The sequence below is a fragment of the Aquarana catesbeiana genome, linkage group LG09, assembly GCF_042186555.1.
Source record: "Aquarana catesbeiana isolate 2022-GZ linkage group LG09, ASM4218655v1, whole genome shotgun sequence".
Classification (NCBI taxonomy): domain Eukaryota; kingdom Metazoa; phylum Chordata; class Amphibia; order Anura; family Ranidae; genus Aquarana; species Aquarana catesbeiana.
This window is the reverse complement of record NC_133332.1, coordinates 39600972-39624905: the sequence shown is the minus strand read 5'-3', so window position 1 is coordinate 39624905 and position 23934 is coordinate 39600972. Positions and strand designations below refer to the sequence as shown.

The window sequence follows — 23934 nt, the reverse complement described above, 5'->3', positions numbered from 1 at the left end:
AGGCTACAGGGTTGCCCAGTCAGGATCCAGTCCGACAATGCCAAAGCAGTGGCTTATATCAACCATCAGGGAGGCACCAGGAGCCGAGCTGCTCAAAGAGAGGTGAACCAGATCTTAGTCTGGGCAGAGAAGCAGGTGCCATGCATATCGGCAGTTTTCATTCCAGGGATAGAGAACTGGCAGGTGGACTATTTAAGTCACCAGCAGTTACTTCCAGGGGAATGGTCTCTGCATCCCAACATCTTTTGGGCCATATGCCAAAGATGGGGGGTTCCAGATGTAGATCTCTTTGCATCCCGTATCATTAAAAAGATAGACAGATTTGTGGCAAGGACAAAGGATCCTCTTGCATGTGGGACGGATGCGTTGGTGATTCCGTGGCATCGGTTCTCACTGATTTATGCATTTCCGCCTATTCTGCTACTGCCACGACTCAGGATCAGGCAGGAAAGGAAGTCGGTACTTCTGGTAGCCCCCGCTTGGCCCAGGAGGACTTGGTATGCAGGAATAGTAAGGATGACGGTGGGTTCCCCGTGGACCCTACTGTTATGCCCAGACCTGTTATCTCAAGGTCCAGTGTTCCATCCTGCCTTACAAACGCTAAATTTGACGGTTTGACTATTGAAACCCACATTCTGAAGAATCGTGGGCTTTTAGGTCCTGTGATATCTACCTTGATCAATGCAAGGAAGCCAGCTAACTTATCATAGAGTCTGGAAAGCTTATGTATCCTGGTGTGAATCCAGGGGTTGGCATCCCAGAAAATATGTGATAGGTAGAATTCTTGATTTTCTACAATTGGGATTAGAGATGAAGCTGGCCTTGAGTACCATCAAGGGCCAGGTCTCGGCCTTATCAGTATTATTTCAACGGCCACTTGCTTCACATTCTTTGGTCCAAAACATTATGCAGGGGGTGACACATCTTAATCCTCCGGTTAAGGCACCCCTAAACCCCTGGGACTTCAACTTGGTTCTGTCTGTTATACAGAAACAGCCTTTTGAACCAATACGTCAGATTCCTTTGGTCTTGTTGACAAGAAAGTTAATTTTTCTGGTAGCCATTTCTTCTGCTAGAAGAGTATCAGAATTAGCAGCTCTTTCCTGTAAAGAGCCTTATTTGATTGTACACAAGGATAGAGTGATATTGCGCCCTCATCCTAGTTTTTTACCAAAGGTGGTTTCAGATTTTCATCTAAACCAAGACATTATTCTGCCTTCCTTTTTTCCAGATCCCTGTTCTTTGGAAGAAAGGTCACTACATTCTTAGGATGTAGTAAGAGCAGTCAAGGCCTATCTGGAAGCAACTGCTCAAATTCGCAAAACGGATGTTTTGTTCGTGCTGCCAGAGGGTCCCAATAGAGGACAAGCAGCGTCAAAAGCTACCATTTCTAAATGGATGCGACAATTGATTATTCAAGCTTATGGTTTGAAACAGAAGATTCCTCAATTTCAGATCAAGCCACATTCCACAAGGGCTATTGGTGCTTCTTGGGCAGTGCATCACCGGGCCTCTATGGCTCAAATCTGCAGGGGCACAACATGGTCTTCAGTTCATACATTCACCAGATTTTATCAGGTGGATGTGAGAAGGCATGAGGATATCGCCTTTGGGCGTAGTGTGCTGCAGGCAGCGGTACAGGGTCCTCAGGTCTGATTGCACCCTACTTGGTTGTGGTTCCCCTCCCCTCAGATAGCATTGCTCTGGGACATCCCATCAGTTATTACTGAGGCTCTGTGTCCAGTGATGTACGAGAAAGAAAATAGGATTTTTTATAACAGCTTACCTGTAAAATCCTTTTCTTTTGATGTACATCACGGGACACAGAGGTCCCGCCCCTCTTCTAATACACTTATATTGCTTTGCTACAAAACTGAGGTATCCCTGTAAGGGGAGGGATTATATAGGGGGTTGAACTTCCTGGTTAGGGTGTGCCAGTGTTCAATCACCTAGTGATACCCTATATAATCCATCAGTTATTACTGAGGCTCTGTGTCCCGTGATGTACATCAAAAGAAAAGGATTTTACAGGTAAGCTGTTATAGAAAATCCTATTTTTCACAACCCCAACTGAGGCTTCTAGATGGTTGGATGCACTGGGTAGCCCACGCAGAGGTTCTTCCCCAAGACCCCCCTGAAGAGCTGGTTTGTTCTGTTTTGCTGCATGGATAAGAGGGGATGATTTCTTTACGTTCATTTGTTTTCACTGCCAGGCCCAGGTTGAAGTTCTGTTTCTTATATATGTGACCCTGTTTCTATTTGTGCCCTGCTCCTGAATATTTGGAGATGTCCCAGACTTTCTGCTCAATGTATCTGACTCTGGTTTGATACTGTTTACATGCTTTCATTTTTTCTTTTTCTTTTTTCATATTCCGTTATGTGCTCCTTTCAAGATTTTTGACTTTGTGGGACTGGTGTCGTAGGCCTGTTGAGGCCTGTGAGATACCCTCCGGGGTTTCACCTCCGTTTTCCATTCTTGTTCTTTGATTATGGGTGTGAAGCACTTGGCCAGTTTGGGCTGGGTGTGGGGTGGGGGCTTCTGGGGCTAGTTTACAGTTTGTTTTTTTATGGACTTGAGTTTTTTCCTAGGGTCTAGGGAGTGTGTTTGTTTTATTTGATAATTGAGAAAACTTTCTTCTAAATGGGACTTTTAAGGGCCAGTACTCATCTACTGATCAAACCATAATCATAAAAAATATTGTTTTATTAGAATAGAGTAAAAGGTAAGATATGCAGTACATAGGATATGCAGGATGCAGATACAGAGATATGCAATGACAATACAATTGAAAACAACCACTGCTCTGTTAGAAATATAGGACAATAGAGATAACCCAACACGTTTCGAGCCTGCAATATTAATTCTCTTCTTCAGGGGTAGGTGGTTTAAAACAGGACATGAATACATCTACAATTGATAAAAGAAAAACCTATATAAGAATATATGCATTGTAAAACAAGCGTGACATCAAAATATTGAGTTACTCAATTATATGTAAAACTGACCATACAACTTTCATAGAAACGCAAAGATCTTGCATCCAGATTAAAATGCTTGGAAAATGCTGCGGCCTCAGGCCCACCGGTTCGGGTCCAGAGAGAAGTGAATGCACACAAAGGGACAACCCAGGGCCCAAAAAATTGTCACTCACAAAGGGCGCCCACAAATTGGCCCCTATGGGATCCAACATATGGCCCAGAGAGACAAATATCGCTGGGGACAAAAAAGAAAAGATTGATCTAGTATTAAAGCCAGAGAGATGGGAATTTACCCTAAAATAGCTGTAGCTGATCAAATCATGCATACCTGGCTTATTTCTGGGTGTTGTGCAAACAGGGAAGGAACTGCTGATGGTATAGAACCACTAACTTAGGAAACCTATACTTCAACTGAGCCAGATGAAAAGTTACAAGGCCTAAAGAATAAGAGGGGGCAGAGGACACCATCAGGTCACTCAGTGACATGCATACATATGCACCCATGCGATGATGCTAATCTGTAAATATCTATATATAGCCGTAGTGCCCCCCCCAAAAAAGGGGAGAAAAAGACAAATGGCTAATCGTTGCCAAAAACGGTTACCTTAATTGAAGCTTGATACCGGTGTAGTCCTATCACCCCTAGGTGCGCAGCATAAAGTGGTGTAAGAGCAAGCACCACTTTTATGAGGATACAGGAGACCTGTTAGCCAATCCTGGTGGGAGTGTGGGAGGGGCCGACATCGGCGTGCAACGGCGCCTCCGCCACGCTTTTCCAGTGGATAGGGGATATCCGGCGTCACAGGATAGGGCCTACAGTCTCTCATTTACCTAACCTAACAAAAATCCTATCCTTAACGCTCTAGCCACGCTAGGGGGTGCTAGCACATTATGACATTAATTTGCAGGGAGAAGATTTTTTTTTTTTGCAGTTTACTATCGCTTTTAACACTTGCACTGTGGGCACAGTCCCACTGCAAGGGAAAACCTATTTTTTGGAGTTGAAGTTGGGCTTTAAGGATTACCTATAAAACAGAATAAGGGTTTGTGTCAATGTTTTTTTCATTGCTTTAAGGTTTTGCAATCCAATACAAGTCTATGGTTGTGCAAAAACCAATAGATGCACATCAAATACAAGTCAGAAATGGGTAAACTGCAGGTCTAATCAGGGCCAGCTTAATAATATCATGGGCCCCTGGGCAAATTAATGCACTGGGGCCCTTACCAGGGAGATGGCAACCTGGGTGAGGCCTGCTCTGAGTGGAACCTGTCCTGTTAAACCACTGTATGGTCTCGGCCACCGTGCTGTAGCTCAGTTTCAGGGTCTTGGTAATCTTCTTATAGCCTAGGCTATCTTTATGTAGAGAAACAATTGTTTTTTTCAGATCCTCAGAGAGTTCTTTGCCATGAGGTGCCATGTTGAGCTTCCAATGACCAGTATGAGAGAGTGAGAGCGATAATACCAAATTTAACACACCTGCTCCCCATTCACACCTGAGACCTTGTAACACCAACGAGTCACATGACACCGGGGAGGGAAAATCGCTAATTGGGCCCAATTTGGAAATTTTCACTTAGGGGTGTATTCACTTTTGTTGCTAGTGGTTTAGACATTAATGGCTGTGTGTTGAGTTATTTTGAGGGGACAGCAAATTTACACTGTTATACAAGCTGTACACTCACTACTTTACATTGTAGCAAAGTGTCATTTCTTCTGTGTTGTCACAGAAAAATATATAATAAAATATTTGCAAAAATGTGAGGGGTGTACTCACTTTTGTGAGATACTGTAAGTATAGGTATGCAACATACACATACATACAGTATATACACAGGACTTTTTTCAGCAGGAACGCGGGGGAATGCAGTTCTGACGCCTCCAGCCTCTTCAGCATTGAACGTAGGTAATGGTAAGAGGAGCAAGGTCTATTGATGCTAGCTGCTGGAGGATATATTAATGCTGCAGGGAATCTATTTTTGAGGGGCGGGTTCTATTGTTGCTGATGAGATCTATTGTTGCTGATGGGAGATCTGTTTTTGGTGGGGGTGGGTCTTATGTTGCGGTTGGTTCATTGTTGCTGGAGGAGTGCTTTTGTTGCTGGCCGCTGGAGAGTCTGTTGATGCTGGCTGCAGGGAGACATGTTGTTGCTGCTGGGGCTTTATTGTTGCTGGGGAAGGGCGTATTTTGTTGCGGGTGGTCCATTGTTACTAGGGGGATCTAATGTTGTTGGCTACATGGTATCTATTTTTACAGATTTACTTGTTGTTAACAAATTCCATACAAATTACTTACGAGTACCACAAATGTTACTTGATTTTGTATTCTCTAAAAGGGGGAGTACTAGGAGGTTGGTAGGGTTATGGAACCAAGGAATGGTGCTTGGAGGTGGGTAGGGGTGGAGGCAAGGGGTGACCCGGAAAGGGGGAGTTTCTGCACCTATTGTCAGAGGAAAAAAAGGCCTGTAGATTCATACCTTTGTACATACATACACACGTACATTCATACATAAACTCACACACATACACATTTACATTCATACAAAAAACTCATACACACTCACATACATAGCCTTTTGAAAAACCACAGCTTACTGTACCTGGCTGACCAGCAGTTTGGCACCTGCACCACCAAGTAAGATGCCTGTTCACACAGCACTGCATTGAACATTGTGGCAGGTCATGTGGTACAGGTTGGGACTCAGGAAGCAGTTTTCCTTGTGCACAGCTCTACCCATTACTGTCAGCTTCAGTTCTGTAGTTTAATGTTTAAAGACAGTTGGCTGTCGAGGCTGTACTAGAGTACTACAAAAAAATAGTGGTAGCTAGAGACTCCGCAGGTGAAATGTGAACTGTAGCTTACGGTCGTTCTCCCCTTACATGAGCTATTACCCTTCATTGTGGTGGGGCTATGGGGCCTGTCCTCCGAGCCGTTTTCATGTGGGACATTACATGTCCTGGGACCCTATAGACCTTATGGTCCATTGCTGTGACTTTTATGGTTTAAGTGTTCTTGGCTTTAAATTCGGATGTGCATGTGCTCTACTGCCATGGTGTCCCGGGGCTGGGTGTGGATGATATACATATATTTTCCCTCCCCTTTATGTATAATGTTGTTGGGACCCTGCTGGAAGATACGCCTGCCCTGGTATACCATGGCAGCTGTGTTCATGATCTGTTGTTTATTTTATTAAAGGGTGGTTCTGTTTTTAGTTATTTTGTTTCTCGTTGCTACTACATCTTCAAATGTTTTGTATTATTGAATTGTGCTGCTTGTTTTAGGCTGCTAAATAGTGATCTAACCACCTCCAAAAGGACTCTTACGTGAGTGCTTTTGTGGTGCTCTACCAAGGTCCTTATGCCGCGTACACATGGGCGAACTTTTCAACCGGACTGGTCCGGTTCTACAGATATGTGAATATCCTGAATATGCCTTAGCTCATAGTCTCTGCCCTCATTCTGGGTCCAGTTGGCCACCGGGAGGTATACCTCCCGGTACAAATGTATCATTTTAATGAAATATAGTTGCATAGCTTCAAGCACATGAGTCTGTTACTGGTTTCTCTTACTACTACTCTATCTGCCAAATGGGCTGTGTAAATTGTGTCCATTTCCATATTCAATTTGCTCTATTTGACCATTTATATTATGTTATGTTTGGCTGTTCGGCATGTGTTCTTCACAGAGTTTGCATTATGTGACTGTGCTGCGTTTCTTCATTTCTCCTTTGTTTGACTGTGAATTGCAACTTATGAAAAATAAAGGATTACAAAAACACTTTTCGGGACTAGGTGGTGCTGCCATGCTTCTTCTCCCTGCTGCCAAGAGTAGTGAGTGACGCTGTTGTTGTCACATCTGCGGTCAGCCTATAGTGGCAGAGTCTAATTCAAAATTATCATACAGCGCCCATGCACCTGGGGCCCATGTGTTAAGACAGCCCTTTGTCTACTGCACCTGCCAATGGATTCTAAATTCTTGCAGAGGCATCTCAAATATAGGCTGTGGGCAGAGAGGAGACCTAGCTTTGTTGCACAACCTCTTGCCAACCACCTCACGAATATGCGTGTCAGCAGGGAAGGTGAGCCTTAACACACCATGACGCACCATTGTTGTGTGCTGAGAGCATGCCCACTGTGTGCTCCCAGTGCATTGATCATGCTGTCACTGACAGCTGATGATCTGTTAAAGGGTAACTCCACTTTCGTGGGAAAAAAATTGCAAATAAAGAAAAAAATAATATAGTGTTTTACAATTGCGACACAAGTCATATTGTAATTGAATGTTATTAAAAATTGCTTTTCCTTTTCAATCTGCAGCCAATGTAATTTTCTAAAAATGCAATATGGCTACGTGGAGGTGTTCTGTAGGTGTGTGTATACAGAACGCCCCACAGAAACATAATTTCCTGCTTGTGTGATTGGCTCACTAATTTTCTCAGAAGTCTGCACTAAGATACAAGTCAGATTTCTGGCATCCCTGCAACAAAAATTTCATTTTTGGTGAGATTCCTTGAATAGGAAATCACGGCTGAAGGCATTTTGACCCTGCAATTTAGATCACTAGAGACCTGCAGGTGCCACAGCTGGTTGATAATTATAAAACCACTCCCATTAGACAAACAGTGATTTCTTCAGAATAATAAAAGATAGGAATAAGCAACAAAGTTTGTTTAAAATCCTTGTAATGTACATAGATCACCCAGAGGGGGATTCTTTTTTCTCAACAAAAGTGGAGTTACGCTTTAGGGCCCTTTCACACTTATATGACTTGTCCCACGATTTTGTACTGCAAAATCGTATGACAAGTCATTCTCCATGATTTTCAAAGACTACCATTCATATTGGCATGACTAAGTCTTGCCGATTTCAAAGTAGTCCCTGCACCACTATGGTCCAACTTCCATGCGAGTTGATGTCCATAGACCTCAATGTTAAACCCTCAAGTAGCATGCAAATCGTACCTGAATAATATAGACACGATTTCAGTATGACTTTGTAAGCACAAGCTGAGAATGGTTAATGCCAAAGTTGTGGCAAAGTCGTACAAAGTAGTACTGTTCCCAAATCGTGGTAAAATCGCGCGACTTTGAAGTCACACAAGTGTGAAAGGGGCCTAAATGATCAGGAGCTGGTGATCATGTGACTGCTGACAGCCAATCACAGTGGTCACATGGCCAGGATCACCACCTCTGTCCCCTGTCATTTAGAACCCCTAAATGGCAAGAGGTAGATGTCGGCTAGAGGGTAACTGCAGCAGAGAAATTTCAGGTCAGAACTGGGTGTAAATAAAATACAAATCTCAACTTTGTGTTTGATTGTAGTTCAGCTTGATATTGCATTACATTTTTTTCATTATACCATATTAATAATTACTATTCTCTTGTTTTTTCTACCTAGCTGTTACCCGCTACAGTATCTCGATACACATAGAAGATCGTGATGCCTTTTACCAAGGTGCCAGCAAATCTCAGATGCTGCTTTGGAATGCCCATGCACCCCCTCCCAAGAGGGTACCAAGTGATGGAGACTCGTACATTGTATCCATGGAGGTTTTCGTGGACAAAATAGACCTTGGCGGACTAGGTCTGGACAACAGAAATCCTGAGGTTCATGTGAAGGTCACTTTACATGTTGCAAATGCCAGAAGGGCATGGACTCCTCCAGGTACAAATAATGTTTAGCTGGGTAATGACACTTTGGGGTTGATTTACTAATGGAATAGAGGCTGTTCACTTTACAAAGTGAATGTTATCCAATAAATCTAACTTGTGTGCACTTTGACCACCCAATCATGTGTAGTAAATATAAAAGGATTTTCGTAGCACATGATTGATTGATCAACTGGTTTCTGGTGGTGTAGTGCAGAAACATCACAGCACAGTGGGTGGGCCTCAACACCGAGCCACCATATGTATGTGTCAGTCAGCTCCACTGTTCTGTACTGACAGCTCCCGATCATCATTTGCAGTCGTAAAATGGTGGGACAGCTCCCCCCTATTATATGACCTCTGTGATAGCCAATCACAGTGATCACATGATCTTCCAGTCCTGACATCCAGAACCCTAGAGTTTACAGTAGCCGTCAGAATGTGCTTAAAGTGAATTCAGCTTCACATTATTTACTAAGCTCAGTGAACACTACCTTTGCAAAGGGAATGTTTAGTTTTGATTTGTAAGCCTCCACTCCTAGTAAATCAACCTCTTTTTTTAATAAAAGGTACATTTTGGATGGGATTGTCATATTTATACTTGCCCTGATTGCATTACATATACAGACACTTATGTATACCCTCTAGTCAACCAGGGTTCAGTAAAACCCTGGGGTTTCTTGGGCGATGAAGAGTTTCTAAGTTCCAGTAACCCCTGATATCAATTATCTTTTAATCTGTCTGTAAGGAGGCAATCTTCCCACTGGTAAACAATATGAAGCCGCGTATACATGATCAGACTTTTTGACGGGAAATGTTTGATTTCAGGCGGTTGGTGGAAAATCCAACCATGTGTATGCTCCATCGGACAATTGTTGTCGATTTTCCATGAACAAATGTTGGATAACAGGTTTTAAAATTTTCAGCGGACAAATATCTGTTGTTGGATTTTCCGAGCGTGTGTACACAAGTCCGAAGTACAAACACGCATGCTCGGAAGCAAGGACAAGCCAGAAGCGGTCGGTCTTGTAAACTAGGGATCGTAATGGAGAATTAACATTTGTGACGCGGCAAATTATAAAATCTCGAAATGCAGCGCACATTCTCTTCTTCTTTAATGGGATAATAATGAAGCTGCTTTGCTGGTGATAATGATGGAGTTTTTTGCAAACAAATTTTCAAAGGCTTTTTTTTCTAGTGATATCAAGAATAATATTATGGGTTTTTTTTTTATTTTTTATTTGGCCAAGTTACCACAACACCATTATCCTGTAGTTTTTAAGATCAAAGATACAACTATGTTGGTGTCCATTGTCAATTTTACATTGTATTTTTTTTAAATGTAACTGCCTACTCCCAAACCGTCAAAAAATAATGTCAAAGCGATAACTCCAAGGCAAATAATAAATAACACGTTATCTGCTCCGATTCCACAACATGTCTGGTTGACGAATGGCCGTTCAGAAATGAACTGAAAAGCGCTAAATGAAAAGCGTAAAATGAAAAGCGCGAATCAACACTCACCAAACTTCTACTAACACGAAATTAGCAGAAGGAGACCAAAAGGTGGCGCTAAAGAGCTGAAAAACAATGTAGTACATCACTACATTCGTAATTGTTGGCCAACAATTGTGTGGCCGTGTGTATGCAAGACAAGTTTGGGCCAACACCCTTCAGACAAAATTCCACGGTTTTGTTGGCGAACAATCCGATCGTGTGTACAAGGCTTAAGAATGTCCTTCTTCCACTGACCATTAATATAAGGGGTCCGTCTCTCATTGGTCACCAAAGTATGGGACCACTACAACGATTATCAATATAAGTAGGAACTTTTTCTACTGACCAGCATAGGTAAGTGGCAATCCAATTTTCAGTGTTGGTGTTTCTTTTCTGGCCATTCCTAATTGTTCTATTTCATGATTCTGTATTGTGTAATTATACCTGCGCTACCATGTAAAGGAGGAGCAAAGACGTTGAACTGCTGCAAACACCGAATATGGGTCAAGCCAAGCCCATACAGCAATAGAGGAAATATATAGAAGTTGGTGCTGCGCTGCTCTTAACAGGATGAAAAACTATGCTGCTAAAGGTAGCAGTGCACATTTAGTTTATTATTGCTGTTTTTGCACATTGTTTTGCCTACTTGCACAGTTCATTGAGGTGTACAGTGACTGTATATTTTTACACATTCCAGCTAGATATTTAATCACATCTGGTTTAATGACATTATTGATTTATTTTTGCACTTTGCACTTTGTCAATATCACCGATTACGGTGGCACATCACATTGCGACTATTGTGTATGGAAGCTTTTTAATAGTGATTTTATATATTTTTATATACTTTTTATGACGTTGATTATTTTGTATATATACATTATCCACTCTTTTATCTACATTTTGTACTGCTACCTTTAGCAGCATAGTTTTTCATCCTGTTAAGAGCAGCGCAGCACCAACTTCTATATATTTCCTCTATTTCATGATTGTTGAAACATTTTTTCTTATAGAGCAGGGGGTGTTATGGCTGTCAAATGTTCTAGATAAGCTATATTCTTTAAGGTATTATTATATTTACAAATTATTGACCAAGCAAATGTACTAAAACCATAAGTGTGTACAGCCTATTGCATTAGTGTGTATGTCTACATATATACTGTATGGCCCCCACACATTGATCTCTAGACATGTGCAATTCAAATGTATCAGAATTTCCAAATTACAATAGTAACGAATTTTAAACGAATCTGAAATAACAAGAAAAAAAAAATTCAGGCGAAATTTGAATTTGCATAGTTTCAAATAATTTTCAAATCAATTTCGAATAGTTTTCTAATTAGACTTCAAATAGTTTTCAAATTCGAATAGTTTTCCAAAGAGAATAAATTAGAATAGAAAATAAAGGAATGAAATAGAAAATTTATAATAGAATAGAAAAGAATATAATGGAATAAAAGAATAGAATATAATAGAGTAAAACAGAACTATATAGAATAGGAAATAAAAGAACAGAATAGAATATAAACAAATAGAATAGACTAGAATAAAAAAGAATAGAACAAAATAAAAAAGAATATAACCATCTTCTGAAATTCGAATTTCAAATAGAATACATTTTAAATTTGAATTCATAAGAAAATAGAATAGAAAAGAATAGGATAGAAAAAAAAAAGAATAGAATTAAAAAAAAAAAAATAGAATAGAAAGATATAACCATTTTCCAAAATTCAAATAGAATCAATTAGAATTTGAATAGAATAGAAAAGAATAGATTATAATAGAATAGAAAATGACAGAATACAGAAAAAAATCACAGAATAGAATATAATTTGAATAGAATAGAATAGAAAATAAAATAATAGGATAGAATAAACAAACAGAAAATAGAAAATAATGGAATAGAAAGCATATAACAATATAACAGTTTACCAAAATTTGAATTTTCGAATAAAATTAATTTTAATTTCAATAGAATAAAAAAACAATTGAATATAATAGAAAAGAAAAGAACAAAAAATAAAAGAATAGAATATAAAAAACAATATAATATAATGGAATAGAAAGAATATAACCATCATCCAAGATTCAAATTTCGAATGCAATTTGTTTTGAATTTGAATGCAATTCGAAGCAAGTAAAATTTGAAAAATTTGAATCAATTGGAATTCGGAAAAATTCTAATTGATTTGAATATGATTAAACAAAACAAAACGAATTAAACAAATTTAACTAAATGAATTTATGTAAATAATGAATCGAAACAAAACAAATGTTTTCGTTCTGCACATATCTATTGAGGGACCTACTAAACTGCATATTGGGATGAGTGGATTATTGGCTGCAATACTCACTAGATGTCAATATACTTTATACACACATGTATGGTAATGATTCTGTTTCTCAAATTGTGTTATTCTTTCCTACAGTGCTTAAAGTGCTTTTCCGGTTCCCCCTCCAGTGTCATATTTGGCACCTTTCAGGGGGGAGGGGGGAGCAGATACCTGTCTAATACAGGTATCTTGCTCCCACTTCCGGGCATAGATACCCGAGCCACCCGCGGGTATCTATGCCACTTCCTGTCCCCCCCCGATGTATTCTGGGAGACACACGGGTCCCAGAAAACAGGAGAGTCTAGTGGGATAGCGCATGCACAGTATGGAACCAGGAAGTGATTCTTCTTTATTCCCTTACTGAGGATGACGGCGGCAGCAGCACCCGACACCTGAGGGATACATTAGCTGCGAGTGCCGACATCGCGGGCGCCCTGGACAGGTAAGTGTCCATATTTTAAAAGTCAGCAGCTGCAGTATTTGTAGCTGCTGACTTTAAAAAAAAAAAATGTCGGAACTCAATAAAATGTTGCAAGAAGCAGTTGCTAATGTTTAACTGTTCACTTGCTGATATATATGCAGCTGTACAACAGGATCATAGTAAATTATACGGAACTAATAATGCGGTCACAGCACCGGTCTCTGCCAGACTGGACGGCGCATCCCTGTGCTTCCTCTCATCTACCTAAGGCATTACAATAATAAAGCCTCTGCTTCCTCTTTATGGATACCTGATGCTACATTTTTTTGAGAGGTTCCAGGTTGTAGCCGAATGCTGCTTCCAATCTAACTCAGATACTCTACACCCATGATCTAATTGCGATCATCTGTTTATCATCACTATTGATAGGTTTATGTAACCTTACCATACCCAATTGAATCTCTAGCTCCTGAGGAAGCGTTCTGCGTAACGCGAAACATGTAGAGCAACTAGAGAGTATCTAACCGTGGATTATCAAACCTGCTGCATTTTGCTTGTTACAACCATGTACCTGTCTACTGTTCAATGCCCAGGGGAAGTATTTCTCCTATATATGAACTAAGTGTTATATGTGTACAGTTATAACTCTCTTTACGCTATACAAATTTGCAGGATAGGATCCACACGGTGTATTATCATTAGGATTTACATCCAGCCTGAATTGCTTTTAAATAATTTATGTGTGTCCATTGTCCTTTATAATTTTCTAATAAAATGCCCCTATTAAATGTACCTTTTGTAGTTTAATAGAATGCATTAAGGTGAAAAACCTTGAGGGTTTACAACCACTTTAAGCATGAGATTTCCCTCCATAATCCCCATATATAAAAGTAATTGTACCCATATTCTTATCAAAATCGTATCAAATGTGTTTTTTGCAGGGAAGTCCAATTCCTATCACCTGACACCCAGGATATGCAGTTCTGGGCACCAGGCAAGAATTTTTAATTTATTTTTTTTTCTTTTTTACATTTAGCCCTGCAAGCAGAAAGGTTTAGAGCCGATGGTCGTCTCTCTTGTAAAAGCAATCCAAGCAGCTAACTAGCCACTTGATTGCTTTTACAAGCAATGGGATGGGACGTCTCTCCCCTCACACTGCCTTCAGTGGGCTGTCCTGACACTCGATCGACCAGCCAGCGCTTCCACCAACTGATCACAGAGGCGGACAAAAACCAGAACAGCTCTGTCTGCCTCTATTTAGGAAACATGAAGCGATTAGCATACATTACTTTCGGTTTCCAATGCATTTAAGGGCAGAGGAGATCTAGGGTCTCCATAAAGAGTATCTGTCACTGCCTATGATTGTCACACACATTCTTTGTAACAGCGATAAAAGTAACAAAAAAAATGTAATTAAATTTTAAACGACAGTGCAAAAAAAAAAAATGAATAAAATGTACCAGACCCCAATATCTACATGCATATGCGCAAAGGCAAACACACGCGTCGGTGCTGCACACACGCAAGCAACAATCAACTCTCACACATCTGAGGTATCACTACGAACGTCAGATCATGGACAGTAATTCTAGCACCGGACCTCCTGTGTAAATCTAAAGTGGTAACCTGTAAAGGCTTTTAAAGCGTTCCCTATGGCTAGTAACATTTACACCGTTTGTTGCCATTGCACCGGCATGCGCAATTTTAAAGCATGACATGTTTGGTAACTTGTTACTCTGCGTAACATTATCTTTTATATTTTATCAAAAATTTGGTTATGTACTGTGTTTTTTTGCATTAAAATTAAAAAGTGTATTTGTTCCCAACAAATTGCGTTTGAAAAACCACTGTGCAAATATCATGTGACATAAAAAATTGTAACACCCAGCAATTTATTCTCTAGTGCCTCTGCTTTAAAAAAAAAAAAAAATGTTTGAGGCTGGGTTTACACTGCACACCGGAGCGGCTCACAGCAGGGGTCCGGTGCGTCCCCATTCACCGTTTTCAGGTCCGATTTCAGCCCAAATTTTTAGCTAAATTCGGACCTGAAAGGGAGCAGAAGACGCACAGGACTCCGGTGCAATTTGCACCGGAGCCGCCACAGAGACGTGTGAACTGGCTCCATAGAGAGCCGGACACAGTCTTCTGCTATGTGAATTGGATGCGGGAAAATTTCTAAGAAACTTTCTAGCAAAAAAATAAAAAAATGTAAGTTTAGGTCGCCATAAGACCCCCTTTTTTTTTCAAAAGCCCCAAACATTCCTAAAAGCATCTCTACCTAGCTAACCTCAACCGTTTATATTTTCCATCCTGGTAAAGACAGCCCTAGTTGCAGGTGTCCTGAAAGATGGAAATCCTGAGGGTCGTCATTTGTAAGACATTTTTACAAATTGTAGCAACCAAAATAGTAACCGCACTCGTGGAAACAATAATAATAGAGCGTACAGATGATCGCAATTTCCGACAACCAAACCGTGGATTTTTTTCGGACGCATGTTGGCTCAAACTTATCTTGCATACACATGGTCACACAAATGTTGTCGGAAATTCCGACCGTCAAGAACGCGGTGACATACAACACGCACGACGAGCCGAGAAAAATGAAGTTCAATAGCCAGTGCGGCTCTTCTGCTTGATTCCGAGCATGCGTAGATTTTTGTGCGTCAGAATTGTGTACACGCGCCCTGAATTTCCGACAACAATGTCGGAAAATTTGAGAACCTGCTCTCAAACAGTTGTCGTTGGAAATTTCGACAGCAAATGTCCCATGGAGCCTACACACGGTTGGAATGGTTGGAATTTCCGACAACAAGGTCACATTGAACATTTGTTGTCGGAAATTTCCGACCGTGTGTACGTGGCATAATAGTTATGAGCTGCCAGCATGCTGTGAGATCTTTTTCACAGCAAACGATATAGGTAGAATATGTGCTGCGCTACAAGTATACCACAAACCAATGTAAAAATAATAATAAAGTTAAGTGTCCAAATTAAAGTCCAGATAAATGTGACGCTCTAAGTATGAAGAGTCAGTTATGTATCTAAATCAAATGTAGTCAAATCACTAAAAAAACATGCAATATTTAACATTATTATTTAGCACTTAAAGTGATTCTAAAAGCTATTTAAAAAAAAAAAACAAAAAAAAAAACAAAAAAAAAAATTACCTGCTCTGTACTGTCTGCTCCTTCTTATTACAAGTGCCCCCTCAGCAAGCTAGGTACTAAGAGAACACCCATGTGGGCATGCTCTTGAGCTGCGCTTGTTTGCTTCTCCCCCTCCCTCTCCGCTGCCATAATTAGCAATTTTCGGGGGAAGGGGGGAGCAGGTACCTGTTTTTGACAGGTACATATCCCCTTTTTCCGGGAGACCTCGCCGCGGCGAGATTGCCCAGAAGCTTGGCTCCCCTCCTACTTCCACCACCGTCGTGCCAGGTAAGTGTCATAATATTAAAAGGCAGCAGCCAGCATCCGCTTTAACAATGGATGACTCATCAGCTGTCAGTGGATTTACCGCTGACAGCTGATAGTAAAAAAAAATATGCCGTCAATTAAACATGATGAAAAAAAAACAGCGTGGGGTCTCCCCTTCTGGTCTGGTATGGGTTTTAAAGGGAACCCCACACCAAAATCCATACCAGACCCTTATCTGAGCATGCAGCCTGGAGGTCAGACAAGCAAGCCCCCCACCCCAAAGCACCTTGTCCCCATGTTGATGGGGACAAGGGCCTCATCTCCACAACTCTAGCCAGTGGTTGTGGGGGTCTGCGGCAGAGGGCTTATTGGAATCTGGTACCCCCCTTTAACAAGGGAGCCCCTAGAATCCGGGCCCCCCATGTGAATGAGTATCAGGTACATAGTACCCCTACCTATTCACCAAAAAAGTCTCAAAAAGTAATAAAAGCACAGAGACAATTTTTGACAATTCCTTTATTAAAAAATAAAAAAACTGTGTCCCCCGATGTAACTTCATCGTCAATCACGTGATTGAGGAAAAAAAACGATCCGCCTTCATTGACGGCCGAATGCCTCCTCCACCGTTTGACAGTTGTTATATAGGTAAGGGCGATGTCACCTGGTGGCACCGCCCCCTCATGATGTCACAGACTGGTGCATGCTGGGTCAGTGATGTCATGAGGGGGAAGGTGCCACCAGGTGACATCACTAGGTGGCCTCGCCCTTACACATATATGAACCATCAAACGGTAGAGGAGGCATTCGGCGGGCAGCTGTCCTCGTGAGCGGAACTCTTTTTTTTGGGTTTCGCCGGTGTGCAAGGACTTTGTGATTGACGATGGACTTACATCAGGGACACTGTTTTTCTATTTTTTTTTTTTTTAATAAATGAATTGTCGAAACTGTCTATTTTTATTACTGACACTTTTTTAGTGAATGGGTAAGGGTACTATGTACCCCATACTCATGTACATGGGGGGGCCTGGATTCTGGGGGCCCCCTTGTGAAAGGGGGCTTCCAAATTCCGATAAGCCCCCTGTACGCAGAGCCCCCTCAACCACATTGTGGGGGTTGTGGGGATGAGGCCCTTGTCCCCATCAACATGGGGACAAGGTGCTTTGGGGTGGGAGGGCAGAGCCCCCCCCGCCTCAAAGCACCCACCCCCCCATGCTGAGGGAATGTGGCCTAGTATGGTTCAGGAAGGGGGGGTGCTCACTCGTCCCCCCATTTCCTGACCTGCCAGGCTGCATGCCCGGATAAGGGTCTGGTATGGATTTGGGGGGGGCCACGCCGTTTTTTTTTTTGGCATTTGGGTTTAATAAAAACCATACCAGACCCGAAAGGGGGGGGCACTCCGTTTTTTTATCATTTTTAATTGGCGGCATGTTTTTTTCACATTCATCTGTCAGCGGGAAACCCGCTGACAGCTGATGAGTCATCCGTTGTTAAACGGTCGGCTTTCTGGCCCACTCCTTAGCAACCAGCTCAATGCAGTAAGTTACCACATTAAATAATGCGGTAATTAGTGCTAAATCAAACAAATACCGCATTCGGTATTTAACGCAAAATTCTTCGTGAATTGAACACTTGTACAATTGTTACCGCATGCGGTATTTTACCGCATTTTATTACCCGTTATTTAACTCTTACTGAATTGACCCCAATGTTACAATTTATTTACATTCCTGAGCTCAGGGCCCGTTCACACCATGAATCACACAGGAACACATTGTGCTTTCTTGTGCAATTCACATGGCATCTGGGTGCAGGGCAATTTCAGCCCATTCATTTGACCACAGCAAACGTAGTGCATGCACTACTTTATAAAATGCACAGCAACTGGATCGCATGGTACTACTCTACCATGTGATCCAGTGCAGGCAAATGCACTGCATTTGCGACCTGCATTTGTGGTGTCATTAGGTTACTATTAAAGGGGTTGTAAACCCTCGTGTTTTTTCACCTTAATGCATCCTATGAGCAGCCCCCAAGCCCCCCCCATTTTACTCACCAGAGCTTGTTCGTTCCCCCGCCAGAGACATGCTTTACCTCTCTGGCAGGGGGGTTCTAGGCTCTTGATTGGATAGAATGATAGCAGCGCAACCATTGGCTCCCGCTGCTGTCAATCAAATCAAATGACGCAGGCGTCGGGGGCGGGGCCAAGTCCGGCATTCTGTGTCTATGGACGCAAATGCTGGACTCGGGAGTGCACCCACAAGGTAACCCCAAAAATCCATACCAGACCCTTATCCGAGCACGCAACCTGGCAGGCTGCAGGAAAAGAGGGGGGGATGAGAGAGCGCCCCCCCTCCTGAACTGTACCAGGCCACATGCCCTCAACATTGGGAGGGTGCTTTGGGGTAGCCCCCCAAAACACCTTGTCTCTATGTTGATGGGGACAAGGGCCTCATCCCCACAACCTTTTCCCGGTGTTTGTGGGGGTCTGCGGGAGGGGGGCTTATCGGAATCTGGAAGCCCACTTTAACAAGGGGACCCCCAGATCCCGGCCCTCCCCCCTGTGTGAAATGGTAAGTGGGTACAAAATTACTCCTACCATTTCACAAAAAAGTGTCAAAAATGTTAAAAATTACAAGAGACAGTTTTTGACAATTCCTTTATTTAAATGCTTCTTCTTTCTTCTATCTTCTTTCTTCTATCTTCTATCTTCCTTCGGTTTCTTCTGGTTCTTCCTCCGGTGTTCTCTTCCGGCATCTTCCTCCGTGGCGTCTTCTTCCCTTCTTCTCCTCGGGCCTCTCCGCATCCATGATGGCATGGAGGGAGGCTCCCGCTGTTTGATGCTTCTCCTCTTCTGACGGTTCTTAAATAATGGGGGGTGGGTCCACCCGGTGACCCCACCCCCCTCTGACGCACGGGGACTTCCTTGTGGCATTCCCCATGACATCAGAGGGGGCGAGGTCACCCGTTACGTAACCCCGCCCCCTTCTGATGTCACGGGGAATGCCACAGGAAAGTCCCTGTCAAGTCCCCGTGCGTCAGAGGAACCGTCAGAGGAGGAGAAGCGTCACACAGCGGGAGCCTCCCTCCATGCCATCATGGATGCGGAGCGGCCCGAGGAGAAAAGGGGAAGAAGACGCCGCGGAGGAAGATGCCGGATGAGAACACCGGAGGAAGATCCAGAAGAACCAGAAGAAAATAGAGGAAGAAACCGAAGGAAGATAGAAGAAAGAAGAAGCATTTAAATAAAGGAATTGTCAAAAACTGTCTCTTGTCATTTTTAACATTTTTGACAGTTTTTTTGTGAAATAGTAGGGGTACTTTTGTACCCCCTTACCATTTCACACAGGGGGGGAGGGCCGGGATCTGGGGGTCCCCTTGTTAAAGGGGGCTTCCAGATTCCGATAAGCCCCCCGCCCACAGACCCCCACAACCACCGGGCAAGGGTTGTGGGGATGAGGCCCCCCTCACCCCCCTCTTTTCCTGCGGCCTGCCAGGTTGCGTGCTCGGATAAGGGTCTGGTATGGATTTTTGGGGGGACCCCACACCATTTTTTTTTTAAATTTTGGCCGGGGTTCCCCTTAATATCCATACCAGACCTGAAGGGCCTGGTATGGAATTTAGGGGGACCCCCACGCCATTTTTATTTATTTTTTTGGTTCGGGGTTCCCCTGTGGGGAATTCCCATGCCGTTTTTATCAATGAACTTTTATGTGTATTTTCGGACCAGCAATTCATTATTAGCCACGAGTAGTTTTAAATGACTTTTTTCCTTTGAAATGTCATTTTGCTGTCAGACTGTTCTAAACACGGGAAACATGCAACCCTTTACAGGCATACTATAGACACCCCCCAGGTACGAAATTTAAAGGAATATTACACTTTTATTGTTTCACTTTAAGCATTATTAAAATCACTGCTTCCGAAAAAACGGCAGTTTTTAAAACTTTTTTTTGCATTGATCCTTGTCCCCTGGGGCAGGACCCAGGTCCCCAAACACTTTTTATGACAATACCATGCATATAAGCCTTTAAAATTAACACTTTTGATTTCTCCCATAGACTTTTAAAGGGTGTTCTGCGGCTTTCAAATTTGCCGCGAACACCCCAAATTGTTCGCTGTTCGGCGAACTGGTGAACAGCCGATGTTCGAGTCGAAAACGAGTTTGACTCGAACTCGAAGCTCATCCCTACCGTCCACCTAAACTGACAGGCCGGGCAAGGAGAGCGTTAATCAGAGAAGCAGCCAAGAGGTCCATGGTAACTCTGGAGGAGCTGCAGAGATCCACAGTTCAGGTAGGATAATCTGTCCACAGGAAAACTATTAGCCATGCACTCCACAAATATGGCCTTTATGGAAGAGTGGCAAGAAGAAAGCCATTGTTGAAAGGAAGCCATAAGAAGTCCCGTTTGCAGTTTGAGAGAAGCCATGTGGGGGACACAGCAAACGTGGAAGAAGGTGCTCTTGTCAAAATTGAACTTTTTGGCCTAAAAACAAAACGCTATGTGTGGCGGAAAACTAACACCGCACATCACCCTGAACACGCCATCCCCACAGTGAAACATGGTGATGGCAGCATCATGTTGTGGGGATGCTTTTCTTCAGCAGGGACAGGGAAGCTGGTCAGAGTTCATGGGAAGATGGATGGAGTCAAATACAGGACAATCTTAGAAGAAAACATATTGGAGTCTGTAAAGAATTGATTCTGGGGCGGAGGTTCACCTTTCAGCAGAACAACCCTAAACATACAGCCAGAGCTACAATGGAATGGTTGAGATCAAAGCATATTCACATTTTAGAATGGCCCAGTCAAAGTCCAGACCTCAATCCAATTGAGAATCTGTGGTAAGACTTGAAAATTGCTGTTTACAGACGCTCTCCATCCATCCAATCTGACAGAGCTTGAGCTATTCTGCAAAGAAGAATGGGCAAAAATGTCACTCTCTAGATGTGCAAAGCTGGTAGAGACATCCCCAAAAAGACTTGCAGCTGTAATTGTAGAGAAAGGTGGTTCTACAAAGTTTTGACTCAGGGGACTGAATACAAATGCACGCCACACCTTTCACATGCTTATTTGTAAAAAATATTGAAAACCATTTGTCATTTTCCTTCCACTTCACAATTATGTGCCACTTTGTGTTGGTCTATCACATAAAATCCCAATAAAATACATTTTTTTTTTTGGTTGTAACATGACAAAATGTGGAAAATTTCAAGGGGTGTGAATACCTTTTCAAGGCACTGTATGCTTCATTCATCCAAAAAAGAGTGTGAAGATGTTTTATGATAAATATGTAATCATTATTCAATTAGAAAATGTTTTCTTAAAAGTTGTTTTTCCTTTCCTCAGCTTTCAATCCTTGTGTGAACTATCATGCAGATTATACGCTGAGCCCTAAAGAATTCTGTCAACTTGTTGGGCCTCAGAAGTATTTTTTACCTACTGAGATGCAAAAAGACCCAATACCAAGTGAGTACAATTAATCACCACTTTTTTATTTTATTTATTTATTTCTGGCACTTGTATAGCATCGTCAATTTATGCAGCACTTTACATATACATTTTACATTCACATCAGTCCCTAGCCTCAAGGAACTTACAAACTAGGATCTCTATCCTACCAGCATGTCTTTAGAGTGTGGGAGGAAACCCAGACAGGCACAGGGAGAACATGCAAACTCTAGGCAGGTAGTGGCGTACCGGGCCAGAGTGGGGATGAAAACCAGCCCTGGAAAACATTTCTTACCAGCCCCAAAGCATTATTATACCAGCTCAACAGCATAACTTTCTTGTTCATGAAAGGGAAAACCATGTATTTTAGCACACATTTAAAGAGTGTATTATATAAAGATAAGACCGATATGAAAGAAAGCACATAGGGCTTTATATATATATATATATGTGGCAAGACTTGAAAATTGCTGTTTACAGACGCTCTCCATCCATCCAACCTGCATATATATATATATATATATATATATATATATATAAGCAAATTCCAGTTAAAAGTGGTCAATCATCAAGGGGGACACCAGGAACTTGAAAACGTGTGTGGGGGGGGACTCTGTTGATCAGAGACCACCTTCCGCAGAAAGAATACACTAAGGTAAGGGGGGGGTTTACTCATATAAGGGGGAAACCTTTATATCAGATCAGTGCCCCCTTACATTATCGTATTCACTCCCCCCTTACATCAGTGACCTCCCTCAGACTGGCCTGGTGGTGCTGTCATTGACCTCCTCTCAGGTGCACCATGCAGGGCTCAGTCAGTTGGCTCCAGCTTGGTGGCTCTGATTTTATTCTATAGTCTCCTCACCACAGTCCACACACGTCTGACTTCTCCCATGACCCCCATCCCAGCGGTGCTCCCATTCTTGACTCCTCTCCAGACTCCCTCAGAGACTGCAGACATGATACAGAAGATGTCAGAGGTTGCGGACATGATACAAGAGATGGTTAGAGACTGAGGACATCATACCAAAGATGGTAAGAGAATGCAGACATGCTACAAGAGATGGTCAGAGACTGCAGACATGATACAGGAGATCAATGCAGCCTCACCAGTTCCCATCAAATGCGGCCTCACTGTGCCCATCAAATGCGGCCTCACTGTGCCCATCAAATGCAGCCTTATTGTGCCCATTAATGTAGCCCTCACTGTGCTCATCAATTGCAGCCTCACTGTGCCCTGTGAATTCAGCCTCACTGTGCCCTGTGAATTCAGCCTCACTATGCCCTGTGAATTCAGCTTCACTGTGCCCTGTGAATTCAACCTCACTGTGCCCCGTGAATTCAGCCACACTGTGCCCCGTGAATTCAGCCACACTGTGCCCCGTGAATTCAGCCACACTGTCCCCCGTGAATTCAGCCACACTGTGCCCGTGAATGCAGCCTCACTGTGCCCATTATTGCAGTCTCACTGCCCATGAATGCTGCCTCACTGCCCATCAATGCAGCATCACTGTGTCCATCAAATGCAGCTTTACTGTGCCCATCGAATGCAACCTCACTGTGCTTACCAATGCAGCCTCACTGTGCCCTTCATTGCAGCCTCACTGCCCATCAATGCAGCATCACTGTGCCTATCAAATGCAGCTTTACTGTGCCCATGAATGCAGCCTCACTGTGCCCATGAATGCAGCATCACTGTGCCCACCATTGCAGCCTGTGCCCGTAAATTCAGTCGCACTGTGCCCGTGAAAGAAGCCTCACTGTGCCCACCATTGCAGCCTGTGCCGTGAATTCAGCCTCACTGTGCCCACCATTGCATACTCACTGTGCCGTGAATGAAGCCTCACTATGCCCACCATTGCAGTCTCACTGTGCCCATGAATTCAGCCTCACTGTGCACACCATTGCATCCTCACTGTGCCCATGAATGCAGCATCACTGTGCCCACCATTGCATCCTCACTGAGCCCATGAATGCAGCATCACTGTGCCCACCATTGCATCTTCACTGTGCCGGTGAATGCAGCATCACTGTGCCCACCATTGCATCCTCACTGTGCCCGTGAATGCAGCATCACTGTGCCCACCATTGCAGCCTTACTGTGCCCGTGAATTCAGCCTCACTGTGCCCACCATTGCAGCCTCACTGTGCCCGTGAATGCAGCATTACTGTGCCCACCATTGCAGCCTCACTGTGCC

The 23934-nt window shown here is 42.8% G+C and overlaps 1 protein-coding gene across 1 annotated transcript in view; it reads left to right on the top strand.

Annotated features, from left to right (window-relative positions):
• LOC141107531 (uncharacterized) overlaps positions 1–23934 on the top strand; it is a 204297-nt gene that overhangs the window by 29607 nt on the left and 150756 nt on the right. The window contains exons 5-6 of the mRNA XM_073598330.1: positions 8373–8639; positions 21635–21754. Of these exons, the coding sequence (XP_073454431.1) occupies positions 8373–8639; positions 21635–21754 (387 nt within the window). The remainder of the gene's footprint in view (positions 1–8372; positions 8640–21634; positions 21755–23934) is intronic.